Source organism: Grammomys surdaster, unplaced genomic scaffold, assembly GCF_004785775.1.
Source record: "Grammomys surdaster isolate TR1022 unplaced genomic scaffold, NIH_TR_1.0 125767, whole genome shotgun sequence".
NCBI classification, from domain to species: Eukaryota; Metazoa; Chordata; class Mammalia; order Rodentia; family Muridae; genus Grammomys; species Grammomys surdaster.
The window spans coordinates 357216-370337 of record NW_021620598.1 but is presented as its reverse complement, the minus strand read 5'-3'; the positions used below and the strand labels follow the sequence as shown (position 1 = coordinate 370337).

Here is a 13122-nt window from a genome sequence, read left to right as displayed (position 1 = left end):
CCAAGTTCAAGTACCCCTGCCCAAGACTAGTAGCTACTCTTAGAACATCCTAGTGTTCAAGGCCCCACTAACTTCAGCATCACTTGCCTGTCTCATCGCCCTGGCAACCCTTGCCCCATGTCCTACATCCAGTAGTACCTGACCCATATATTTAGTTTAGCACATTTTTAGTAGAAAGTTATTCATTGCTTGCCTGAAATGTCAATTTAATTTTATTTTACCTGGTACCAGGCAAACAACTGAGATGTCTAAAGGCCTAGGACTTCTTTATTGTAAGGGTACCCCGAACAATCTGTGAGACATACTTATACTAAAATGTGAGGCAAGGCTGAGCGGTGGTGGTGCACACTTTTAATCCCAGCACTTGGGAAGCAGAGGCAGGTGGGTCTCTGAGTTTGAGGTCAGCCTGGTCTACAGAGTGAGTTCCAGGACAGCCAGGGCCACAAAGACAAAACCTTTTTCAAAAAAAAAAAATGTGAGATAAGAGTTTAACCATCTGTTCTATACTTATTTATACTTAATCTGATCATGTAACTCCTGAACTTGTAAGCAGTAAAGCAGTACCTGGGATACCTTCTGGGGTAGGGTAACTCCAACCCAGGCCCTCAGATCTGCCCTTGAAATCTTCCTGGGAGCCTTTATCCAAATCCTCACCAATCCCTGGAAGGACTAGAGTCAGAGCCACCCCCCCCACACACAAAGTGGTGCTTCACTGTGGATTCAGTGGCTAGTTATTTGGCTAGTCAGGTGACTCAGCAGAGAAAGCCACTCACCTGTAAGTCTGTTTCCCTGAGTTTGCTCCCTGGGTCCACAAGATGGAAGGAGCGGATGGGTTCTCATGGGTTGTCTTCTGACTTCCACATGTCTGGTGGCACATGGGCACCCACACCCATGTAAATAAATAAACAAATTTTAAAAATCAATTCTTTGTTCTCTCTGGGCCATGACTCATCCCTATACCAAAAATGACTTTCAGCCTTTCCTGAGGATCAAGGGTCTGGGCTGGGCCAGGGATTCTCTGCCAATGCCTGAAGGAAATGGAGTGATAAGGAAATTCTGGCCTTAGGTCATAGCAGGGCCTTGAGGGATTAGGTCATATGTCTTTTCTTCTGCTTTGCGGTTCCTAAACCACTTCAGTGACCATCATTCCAGGTGAGGATCACTGAGGACTGTGAAACCCAGCATGAAGTTGCTGGGGATTGGGATACACACACGCACGGGATTCAAAGCAAAGGACTGTCTTTCCCTGGGAAGATCAGGCAGTGCTGGATGCCATGAAGGGTGGAGAAAGTTGACACGGAATATCTCCTGATTTTATCTGTTGCCAGATGAAAGGAGACAGAAGGAGACTTGCCTGGTAAGTGCCTGGAAGGAGTGTGGGCAGGAACACTTGACTCTGGATGCAGCAGCAAGTTTGCAATCCTTGCTTGCACTCAGGAGGCTGAGCCTGGAGGAGTGCTGAGGTGAGTGTTCAAAGCCAGCTAGGGCTGTAGGTAAGTTTCAGGCCAGCTGGGGCTATCCAGGGAGACCTTACTCCCCCCAAAAAAGAAAGAAAAAGAAAGAAAGAAAGAAAGAAAGAAAGAAAGAGAGAGAGAGAGAGAGAGAGAGAGAGAGAGAGAGAGAGAGAGAGAGAAAGAAAGAAAGAAAGAAAGAAAGGAAGGAAGGAAGGGAGGAAGGGAGGAAGGGAGGAAGGGAAGGAAGAAGAAAGGAAAGGAAGCAAAAGGAAAGGAAAGAATTAGAGTTGGAGAGAGGGCTCAGTGGTTAAGTCCACTGACTGCTCTTCCAGAGATCCTGAGTTCAATTCCCAGCAACTACATGGTGGCTCACAACCATCTGTAATGGGATCCGATGCCCTCTTCTGGTGTGTTTGAGGACAGGTACAGTGTACTCAATTATATAAAATAAATAAATAATTCCTTTTTTTAAAAAAGGAATTAAACACATCAAACAACAGGGACACTGGTGGCCATCCAGGGGATGAAAACCTGGGAAAGAGAGAAGAGCAATGTGGGTAGAAAGAAAAAGAACAGCTTTACTGCCAACTGCTCCCAATGTCACCCACTGCTCCCAATGTCACCCACTCCCCTTTCCTGATGTCCTGGTAAGGCCTATTGTCAGTTCCTTGGAGGAGCCTGGGAAGAAATCTATCTCCTTCACTCCAAAGAAAATGGATCATAGGCTCCCTCAGCTTGCTCTGTTTGCCATCCTTGAAGCCACATTCTTATCTGAGCTAAAGTCTGAATTAGACAGGGTGAGGAGGAGGCCAGGATTGGTAGGGGTTGAGAGGAGAATGACAGGAAGAGAGACAGTGTCCCTCTGGGAAGCAAGGACTTGTGGGCAGCACTCAACCACTCTATAGTTCAGAGATCTGGGAGGAGAGTTTGTTGCAAGTTGAGACCCAGTTCAGTAATCCAAGAGAATAAGACAAGCATAGTGAGACAAGCTTGTGATCCAAGACTCAAGACACAGGGGCAGGGGGATCACTGGGAGCTGGAAGCTAGCCTGGCCTACATAGTGAGAGAAACACTGTCTTCAAACAGACACCAAATCAGACAACTTTGGCAACATACTTTGCTGGAGCTCAATCCTCACCAGGGCTGGAGGCAGCCAAGCACTGGGTGTTCCAGGACAGCAGAGGGGTCTCAGGTGGCTTGGTTTTTTAGATTTATTTTATTTATGTCTGTAAGAGCACATGTACAAGGTACTCATGGAGGGCAGGAGAGGGCTAGACCGGCGGTTCTCAACCTTCCTGATGCTGTGATCCTTTAATATAGTTCCTCACATAGTGATGTCTCCCAACCATAAAGTCGTTTTGTGTAATTCTGCTACTGTTATGAATCATATTGTAAATAATCTGTGTTTTCTGATGGTCTTTTTGGAGTTGCAGCACACGAGTTGAGAACAGTTATCCTAGAACTGGAGTTAAACATGGTTGAAAATGCTGGGGACTGAACTCTAGTTCTCTGGAAGAGTAACAAGTGCTTCTAACCTCTGAGTCATCTCTCCAACTTGTGACTCTTCCTCTGGACAGTCCAGTAGTCATAGTAACTCTCCTGACCACGTGACTCTTCCCTCCCCTAAGATGACAAGGTCTGTCCAGATTTTGGCATGAGCTTCAACTGTTCTCCACTTTGATATCAACTCTGTCTTCCCAGGTTATCAGTCAACACAGGCTGGAGGTCATATAGACAGTCAGGGGCCATGCTAGTGTGAGGCCTGCTGTGATAGCCAGTTTCCTCTCTGAGGAAATGTCCATAGAAATATCAAGAGTGAAGTCTCCTCTTTGGCTTTACATATGGCATGTTGCCAGTCGGTTGAGGTATGAGTGCAGACGAGATGAAGTAGCAGAGAAAGGCCTCCGTAAGGACAGTTGCCTGTGACCTCTAACCCATGCTACTTTCAGGAAGAGAAGCAACTGTGAGGAGGTTCAGCCAGAGGGTGGAGAGATGGACAGTCAGTAAGGTTCCTAAGGAAGGCAGCAGGGCAGGCTGGGAAGATGGCTCGAAGGTAACAGGAACTGTGCTCGCTGTGCAAGGGTGAAGACCTCAGTTCAGATCTCCAGTACACATTGCACAGGTTACTTCCTTCCAAGCACAAGAAGAGCGTACATATCCATCCTCACCTCTTTTAAGACAAGGTCTTACTCTGTAGAAAAGACTGGCTTGTGTTTGTGAGGCTCCTGTCTCAGCCTCCCAAGTGCTAAGATTAAAAGCAGAAAAATACTTAACTGATGTTAGATCCAGCCTCATATTCCAGGGTAGTAGATGTCCTTCCTCATCCTAAGCTCCTGATTTTTTACTTGTTCATTTCTTGAAGACAGGGACTCATATAGCATAGGCTGACCTCAACTCGGTATGTAGCCAGGGACAGATAACCTTGAACCCCTACCTCCACTATCCAAGTTCTGGAATCACAGATGTGTTGGCCATTGTTCCTTATTTATTTATTTACTTGAGACAGGGTCTCTGTGGCAGTTTGAATAAGAAATGGCCCTCATAGGCTCATTTATTTGAAGGTTTAGTCCCCATTTTGTGATTGTTTGGGGGGAGGCATGGAGGCATGGTCTTGCTGGATGAAGAACTGTCTGTCCCTGGGGGTGGGCTTTGAGAGCGTGTATATATAGCCTGGCGGCACTTCCAGTCCTATCTCAGGTTCATAGTTAAGGTTCAGGTGTTATCTCTCAGCATCCTTCTTCTCCAGCCATGTTTGCCTGCTTCCTGTGGCAGGCCATGCCTTCCGGCTATAATGGGCTCTCATCCCTCTGGAACTGTGAGCCAAAATAAACTCCGTCTTCCCTAAAATTGCCTTTGGTCATGGTGTTTTATCACGGCAACAGAAAAGTAACTAGTACAGTCTCACCCTGACATTCACATAGATCCACCTACCTCTTCTGGTATTGAACGCTTGGGTCATCAAGTCAGGTCCTAATTCCCCATTTTCACGTAGCAAGTCTCTTCCTCACTCTGTCGCTCAGCCCTGCTCAGCCCTCCGCGCTCCCATGCTCATCCGGGTCTCACATCACTAAGGACAGCAGCCACACCCATCTCAGCCTTTCTGGCCTGGCCCACTTCCTGGCTCTGCAGGTTCCTGGTGCTCTCAGAGCCGTCTTCCATTCCCTATCTGACCAGCACCACGCTGGAGAATACTCTGGAACACCAGGGACATATTCACCTCCTCACTAGATCACACACTCAGCAAGCAAATCCATAGAGTACCAATGTGATATAGGCTCTGTTCCAGGTTCCAGGCACACAGAGAACCGACTGCAGACTCCTGACTTGGGGAAGCCCCACCATCTAGTGGGATGGACAGCAGAGCACCGTGAATGAGCAGGCAGGATAGGACAACTGAAACGCTACAAAGACCATTCTGCACCAGTGGCGTTCCTCGAGGGAGCACAGGGCCAGAGCTGGCCTAGTGGAAGAGGTGACACCTGAACTTTAATCTGGAACTGGCCTCAGTACGTTTGGAGATTTGTTCAAGAAGGAACGACCGGTTCCCAGGCTTGAAATGGGGGAGGGCAGGGCTGTGGCCTGAACTCTGTGGGCCCGTGGTGTTGGCAACACGCCCCGGGCGCGATTAGAGCCCTGTTCAGCACAATCAGCTCCTGCAGGCTCCCAGGATCGAAGGTTCAAGATTTGAGAGCCCATCATGGGGACGACATCTTGTTCTCTTTACTGGGACAAAACAGGCCCAGAAGCCACAAGCTACCTCCCGAAGCCACACAGAGGCGCCACAGTAACTAGTCTCGCTGAGCCCCTTCCGTGCAGCGCCGTCAGCCACTCAGAGCGTACTCCCACCTTCACAAGCGGAAGTGGGCGGGGATAATGGAAGACCACGCCCACTATCCGCCCACCTCCGCGCTCCTGACTGGCTCCGCAAGGCGTCCCCGCCTCCGGAGGTGTTGCGGCTGGGGCGGGTTGTTGGGGGAGCGGCCGGCTGAGTAGCGGGTGTAGAACGGTGCAGCCACTGTCTTCTTCGCCACCATGGGGGCCCAGCTGAGTACGGTAGGCGGCATGGGTCTGGGGTCTCCAGGCTTGCACCGTGGGGACACGTTACGATCCGGGTCGCCCAGCACTCGTTTACGAGCACCGCGCCCCACCAGGCCCCTTGCGGACCGTGACTCACGCCCTGGCTAGTGGCCGCTCCACTCCGGCCCTGCCTCAGGCCAGAGGGGCCCGAGCGCGGGGTGGACATTGAGGACCCTGTTGGGTGTGCGCGAATGTGACAGGGAATGAGTGACGTGTGCGGCCGCGTGAGTGGGCGTGACTTGTGACTGTGAGAAAGTTGAAGTGCCTGAGCCCGTGGGAATGTGAAACGTGTGCGGGTTTTGTAAATTGTGAACGTGAAGCGTGACTGTAGGTGCAGAGGTGTGTGCGTGGAGGAGCCGATAGTGGTGTGTGTGAGAATGAGGGTGTGGTTGTGAAGGCACGCCGGCGTGAATAGTGGACACGTGTGAGCTGGCAGGAAGAGTACTTTGGGGTGCGTGTGTGTATGGGAGAAGTGTGTGGGATGTCTCTACAGGGTGCATCTTAACATAAACAAGGCAGTAGTTGGCCATGATCTTTCCAGCTGTCACCCAGAAAGCCCCGGCCATTCCTGTTACTCACAGAGCTGCACTGTCACTGAAGTGTCACTTAGACTTGGCCAGCAGCCCAGGGCACTGAGGATGCTGGGACCTTCTAACATCTATAAATCTGCTCTCTCACTGTTACTCTGGATCGACCAAGGCCCCTTCTACAATCCTGGAGCCCACTCTCCTGATTTCCTTTTTGTTGTTGTTGTTTTGTTTTGTTTGAGGCAGGGTTTCTCAATGTAGCTCTGGAATGTTCTCTGTAGACTAGGCTGCCCTCGAACTCACAGAGATCCACCTGCCTCTGCCTCTCCAGTGCTAGATTAAAGGTGTGGTCCACCACCACACGGCTAAGAAATCTCCCTGATTTCTTAACAGCATCCATGTGAACTGTGCCCAGTCCCAACTACACAAACATACCCTTGAGGTGCTCAGCTCTTTGGGTATGGCAGGATCAGGCCAGCACCTGTCTTGGAGGGTGCCCTCCTCTCTGAAAGATCCAGGTCTCCTGGTGAAGACAGTCAGCTGGCTTCTTGGCATGGCATTTGCTCTTGAGAGAGTGGCCAGTCCACGATGGACCATCTTAGGAGCAGTCTGGCTCAAGGCAAACCCCAGAGTGACAGCACCCCATAATGACATTCTGAGCAGTTTTCCAAGAGACTGCTCATGGTCCCCTGCCTTCCCCTGATTTCCAGGCTCTCCTCAACTTTTGGACCATGTTGGTGGTATCCCAGCACCTGGCTTTCCCATCAATTCATATTAAATCAACAGTAGTTCCTTGCAGGCAGCAGAACTCTGTCTAATTATCAGGAGGCCCCACCATGGCCTCATTTGTCTAAGGGTTGCTTGGTATTGTCTTTGACTTATGAGACTGACTGGGGTCTTACAGTCCTCTGTGCCCACAGTACATATCAGGCCTGGCTCTGTGTGTGACTTCTGGGCATCGGGTGTACCAGATGTCTTATCTGGGCCATGCAGGCCCCGTGGGAGGCTTCCTGCATATATTGGGGGCCCCAACCCTGAGGATGGCACTTGAGTCTGCTGTCTACCCGGAAAACATTGCAGGCTTGGCTCGCTGCTCTGGACTGCCTCTCTGCCTGTTTGTGAGTTCCAGCAAGCCCTTGACAGACCCATTCCTCTTGCAGAGTATAGAAGGCCTTCCCAATAGCTCCTGGTAACTCTGGGCCTGGTTGGTGGCTTCGAATCCACAGAGGGTGGCTCAATTATCCACCTGTTTCTCTTTCTGGGCTCCCTTCCCGCATTGTCTGGAGCCCAGCCCAGAGCCCCTCTGTTTCAGGACTTCCTCCATATCCTCCCATTTCCTCCCTCTTAGAACAAGATCGGGAGGGCTGTGGTCACTTGATCCTGGCAGGACAGCAGGAAAGTGGGTGGTGGGCAGGTAAGCGAGCCTATGACTGGCTTGTCTAAGCCCCAGGTCAGGGAGCTGGCACCTGAAGGGAGTTGGGGGCGGGGCTCTCTACCAACCTTTCCTATCCAGCCTGGGCAGGGTGGATTCCAGGGTTTTAGAGGGGGAAATGCCAGAATGAGGAGCCCAGGCAAGGTATCCCATGGGTGAAGAACAGGCTGTGCAGCCCTTAGCTATAGAGAGTGAGCTTGGGGCTCCCTCCTGGAACCCTTCCTCCCCACCCTGCACCCCCCCTTTGCTGTCAGAGCAAGGAAAGGAAGAAGTAGTGTCCTTGGTACAGTGGAATGTGGCCTGCAGGGTCAAGGTCTGGGAAGCAGTTGCCCTCAAGGACTTAAAACTGGTTGGGGTAAGGGTGTGTGTGTGGCGGGGTGTGGGGTGTGTGTGCACAGCTGAGGAGGAGCTGGGCAGGGACTTGGCCTCAGCCATCCACCTCCTGTTTATTTGGCCCCTGCTGCCGGGACTAGGGTGGTGTCAGGGAAGGATGGAGGACAGCCTTTTTACCCCATGCCAGTGAGGACAATACATTCAGTCCCCTGGAGAGTGAGTCTAGTGGGCTTCTAACACTGGGAGACCAAACCTATGCTCTGTTCCTCCTGCCTTGGTACAGCTCCCCTGAGACTGGGTCTGTCTCTCCTCTAGTTTGAGCTCCTTGGACACAGAGTTTAGGCCTGGGACACACACACACACACACACACCTGCTAAGGTTGTTGACAGCTCGGATGGCTTGTCATAGCTGCCTTTCTAGATAGGAATTTTTATATAGAAAAGGTTCACCTCTCCCCTCTCAGTGTCCAGACATGTCCCTGGGCTCAGGCTTGCCACCAAAGCCTCTTACCTGAATTAGGAGTGACAATAGCACCTCCCAGATGCAGCCTGAGGGTTGAGGTAAGAGGGCAGTGCTTATTGGAAGCAGCCAGGAGCCAGTTCTTGGCTCATTAAGCCTGTGCCTTCTGAACATGCTCCAGTGCCAGGGACAGGTGGCATGCCTCCCTTCGCAGCCTGTGCTGTGCCTAAGGTTTGTAAAAAAAAAAAAAAAAAAAAAAAAAAAAAATAGGCTAGGCTGAGGCCTTCCCGCATCAGGGAGCAGTCTTGGCTTTTGCCCTGTTTTTGGAAACTTACACACAACATAAGAAGTCAGAGTCATGAGGGATCGGGAGAGAGGGCTGTTGTCCTTGTGGTATGTCCACAAATATTTACAGAGTACCTCCTGCACCAAGTGCTGGCATAGTGGTGACTAGGCAACCCTAAGTTACCCAGAGACAGGAGAAGGGGGCTATTCTGAGCCCAGGCCTGCTATGGGGAGCCTAGCCTATGTTCAGGGACCCACCCAGAGGCCTGGGATTTAGGGTGAGTAAGGGTTGCAGGCTGGTCCACACTTGGCCACCTACCTGTTGGGCCTCTCCAAGCCTCCTTTGTTAAATGGGGATATAGGGACAGCTACATTGACTTCTGTATTAGTTATGACCAAAGGCAACTTAGAGAAGAGTTTGTTTTAGTCTGCACTTCCAGAAGACTAGAGTCTATCATGGCAGGGAAGGCTTGGCAGAGGGAGCAGGAAGCTGAGGGATCACATCTCAGCTATATATAGGGAATAGATATAGTTTGTCTGTCTCCAGTGAGGTACTTCCTCCAGCAAGGATGTACTCCTAAAGGTTCTAGGACCTCACTAAACAACACCATGTACTGGGGATCAAGTGTTCAAATCTACAAGCTATGGGGGATGTTCCTCATTCAAAAACAGAAACCCACTGTGGAGGGTCAGGAATGAATCCAGGTGTGTGACAGGTCCTGAGAAGCCAGCTGCAGGCTCAGGGGACTCCAGCTAGTGAGCCTGTGTATTCAAACAGTCCTGCTCAGGGAAATACACCAGGCTACACTGAGCATGGGCCCAGTTGGTCAGAGTCATTGGTGCCCATTCCTAGGGCTCTCAACAGTGGTGGTTTCTGGATGTGGTTTTGCTCCCTGCCATGGAATTTTCCATAGCGGAAAAATCGCCAGAATGGCCCTCAGGCCCCGAAGCTTTCAGAGAGGCCAAGGCTGTAAAAAGTCACCAAGGGCCTGGTTAGCTACACTTGGCTCCTCAGGGAAGATTTAACATTCGGGTTGGGTTCTGAAGGAGTCACAGTCGTCTGCTGGCTGGATGCATCTAGAGAAAGGGCGTGGGGGCAGAAGGAAAAGCATGCAAAGGCCAAAGCAAGGCGAGTGGTTGTGGAGAGAACAGGGAGAGGAGTCCATGTTGGAGTCACAGATGGGGGGTTGAAGGCTGGTGGGCGGATCCTCACACGCATTGGGTGGAGGTGATGGAGCAGCTTGTTGGTTCGGGAAGCCGGGCTTGGGAATATCCTTCCTCCTTCCAAGGGGGAATAGTGTCTGGCTACTGACTCTGATGGGACACATTAGGACCTGTCCCCAGAGGTGACTCAGAAACAGCACGATGGCACTGAGATGTCCTGAATTCAAATCGCAGTCACATGCATGTTTGGTTTTGTCACCTTGGCCAGTCACTTATTTACCCATAGAAAGCACATGAGAATCTGGTGACATGAAGGTGGTTCTGGGACTTTGGTGTGGCTTGAAGCATGGCAATTCCCTCTAGACTGTTCTCCTTCTGTGGCTTTGAGTAGCCGTGGTCCCAGGGACACAAGGCCCTGTCCTTGGAGTGGTACCAGCTCAAGGTTTATGGCTGACGTTTGCTCTCTGCATGGCCTTTGGAAGCCCTGTCACTTCTGTCTCCAGAGCCCTAGGGAACCCTTTCTGAATTCTGGGCTGGGCCTGAAACCTGGGTTTCTTTGAGCTTAAACTCCATGGTGTCAACTTGGTCTTTCAGTGAGCCTTGAGACAGTGCTGGCATGGTGCTGGGCACAGTGTCGCACATTAAATGGGTGTGGTATCCTGATATAAGTGTTATGGACCCAGCAACTGTCTCTTTTTGAACTCAGGGGTAACACACCAGGGGCCTGTGTGGTGAGGCCTTGGCTGGGAGAGAGGCAGTTTGTTCTGGGCCCAACAAAGGGCCCTTGGCTGCTGGGGCTGCTTGAACCTGCAGGGCCGGTTTGGGGGTGAGGAGTGTGTGTGGCTGATTGATGGTCCCTCCACTTCTCAGGTTGCACACCCCTCTGGGGATTGGTGGGGGGCTCCCAGCTTAGCTTACTGCTCCCTGGGAGAGTTCCTCATGATGAGCCTCACATTGGTTTTGCTCAGAGTGCCCTTGGGAACTACTGGGAGGTGGGCAGTCCTGGGAGGGCTTTGAGAGAGGAGGACAGTGGGGATAGGCCAACCAATCAGCTCAGTGAGCGAAAGCATTTCCTCACTTTCTCCTGACAGAAATAACCAGAAAGGAAAGATGTTTGCCTGTGATGTCGGTCTGTCATGGTGTGATATCAGTCTGTCATGGCAGAGGCAGGCGTGGCAGTGGAAGTAGAAGCCTGTTGGCTGAGGCTGTTCACAGCCCTGCTAACCAGGGAGCAGAGAGGACAGGAGCCAGATCCAGTAACTAGCTTCTTTCAGCTAAGCCAGCTTCCCAAAACAGTTGCCCAGGGCTACTCAGCCAGTGAGGAACAATGCCCAGCCAGTGCTCAAGGCAGCTCAGCACCCAGGAAGAGAGGGTCATTATTTATGAAGTGACTCAACTTATCCAACCTCACTGCTTGTTTCCATGGCTCTGGGTAGAAGCAAGGAGGAAAAAGTATGGAAGCCCTAGGAAGCTGGTGCATACACGGTTGGAGCCCTGTGGTCAGTGAAGGGCTCTTTAGGTCGATTCTGAGCTGGGCTGAGAACTGGAACTTGGGCCTGGGATTTGACTCCATCCATAAAGTGCTTGTTCAGCGTGCATGGCACACATGCCTGTCATGTCTACACTTGGGAGCAGGAGGATCAGAAGAAGTTCAAGGTTTTTCAAAACTTTCCCCAGAGTGCTGGGCACAGAGGACTGAGTGGAGTGGCAAATGTCGTGAGTCTGGTTTTGGTAGTTTCTTCTTGTGGGCTGCCGAGTGGAGTTCGCTGGACAAGGCTGAAGGGGAATGGTCACAGGAGGGAAGGCCCAGAAATGCTGGTGAAGTGGTAAGGAAGGGGCAGGACCCTGTGCTGACCTTGGGCCCCGCTCTGTCCTTGCAGTTGAGCCGCGTGGTACTCTCACCCGTCTGGTTCGTCTACAGTCTCTTCATGAAGCTGTTTCAGCGCTCTTCCCCAGCCATCACCCTCGAGAACCCCGACATCAAGTACCCTCTGCGGCTGGTCGACAAGGAGGTGAGTGCCCTGCTGTACCCCCAGCGTCCCCGCGGCTCCCCGGTGCCTATGCTGCCCCTCAATGCCCTCTTCCCCCATGTTGCCACCTGCAGTTGGAGAGAGGAAAGCCATAGAGAAGCGACAGAGGCGTTCAGCCCCTGCTCTCTGTGGTGTAAACTCTCCCTGGGGAGACAGAAACAAACACCTGCTCCCTCAGATACTGTGCAGTGACAGGCCAAAGTACCATTCCACCAAAAGCCACACTGGGGACCAAGTGGTTTCATTGAGCTTACTTACAAAGCATGGATGGCTGTGGGTGCCCACCATGCCAGCAAAAAGCCTCACCCTGACATGGATGATGAATTTCCCCACATGCCCCCTGAGTTAACCCTCAGGTTAACACTATAGTACCTTCGGAGACCCCGAGGCCAGGTCACTTAGGGCAGAATTACATAGCTGTCTGGAAGGTGCAGGAAATAGTGGCTGGAACATCAGGTGAGGGTCCAGTGACCCTCCCCAGACTATCCTTCTATGAGGGAAAGCAGTTACAGGCCCTATCTGGGGCGTGGGGCGTGTCTTGCAAGTAGTCACACCTGCTTGATGAAAATGATAACTGTTATACTGGAGGGTAACATAACACCCCATGACAGTCTCCAACCGTGTTCACTGTCCCATGGAGTATCAGAATTGGAGAGGCCCTTTGGGACTTTGGGGTACACACCCCCTACTTAGCCTGGGTCTCAGTGTAAGAGGTTGAAAACACTGCCACTTGGAGATAAGAGCTCATCCCGTCCCCTGCCCGCTGTGGTAGATCCAGCCATGCCTTTGTCAGCCTGAATGTCTGCCTCTGCTTGCCCCTGTGAAGTATGTCTACATCTGGCCAGTTCCTGCCAGGACCAGGGCTAGACTTCTTCCCTCTGGCTCAACTGCCCTCCCTCCCCTTCCTCGGCCCCTCCCTGCTCTATTCCTGGCTTCCTCTAGTTGCTTCCAGAGGGGTGTGGCAGGAAAAGGGAGGGAGTCAGGGAGCAGAGAGTCAGAGCCCAGGAGTAGAGACTTGGCTTCAGGCCCTGGGGCCCGGGTCTCCACTCTGTATATGTGTGACCATGGGATTACCCTTCTCATGGGGAGCTGAAGGGACTCATGTATGTATGTCTGTGATAGTCTCAGAGCTGTAGAGGAGACAGAGGGGAAAATTAAAAATAAAAAAATAAGCCTTGAAGCTTCTCAGTATAAGGCTTACTCATATGTAGACATATGCATGGTTTTTTTCTTACCAAAATGGAGTTCCCATGGTTTTGTTTTTCTTTCTTTCTTTCTTTCCTTCTTTCTTTCTTTCTTTCTTTCTTTCTTTCTTTCTTTCTTCCTTCCTCCCTCCCTCCCTCCCTCCCTCCCTCCCTCC

The 13122-nt window shown here is 51.4% G+C and overlaps 1 protein-coding gene across 4 annotated transcripts in view; it reads left to right on the top strand.

The window, feature by feature from the left end:
- Positions 1-4146: 4146 nt before the first annotated feature.
- LOC114639918 (NADH-cytochrome b5 reductase 3) overlaps positions 4147-13122 on the top strand; it is a 19160-nt gene continuing 10184 nt past the window's right edge. The window contains exons 1-3 of one of the 4 annotated variants that reach the window (XM_028788740.1): positions 4147-4151; positions 5499-5507; positions 11613-11744. In XM_028788740.1, the coding sequence (XP_028644573.1) occupies positions 11661-11744 (84 nt within the window). In that variant the 5' untranslated portion in view covers positions 4147-4151; positions 5499-5507; positions 11613-11660. Of the gene's footprint in view, positions 4152-5396; positions 5508-7127; positions 7177-11345; positions 11449-11612; positions 11745-13122 lie in introns of those variants that run through there. The other 3 variants (XM_028788739.1, XM_028788741.1, XM_028788743.1) reach the window with 3 other exon arrangements.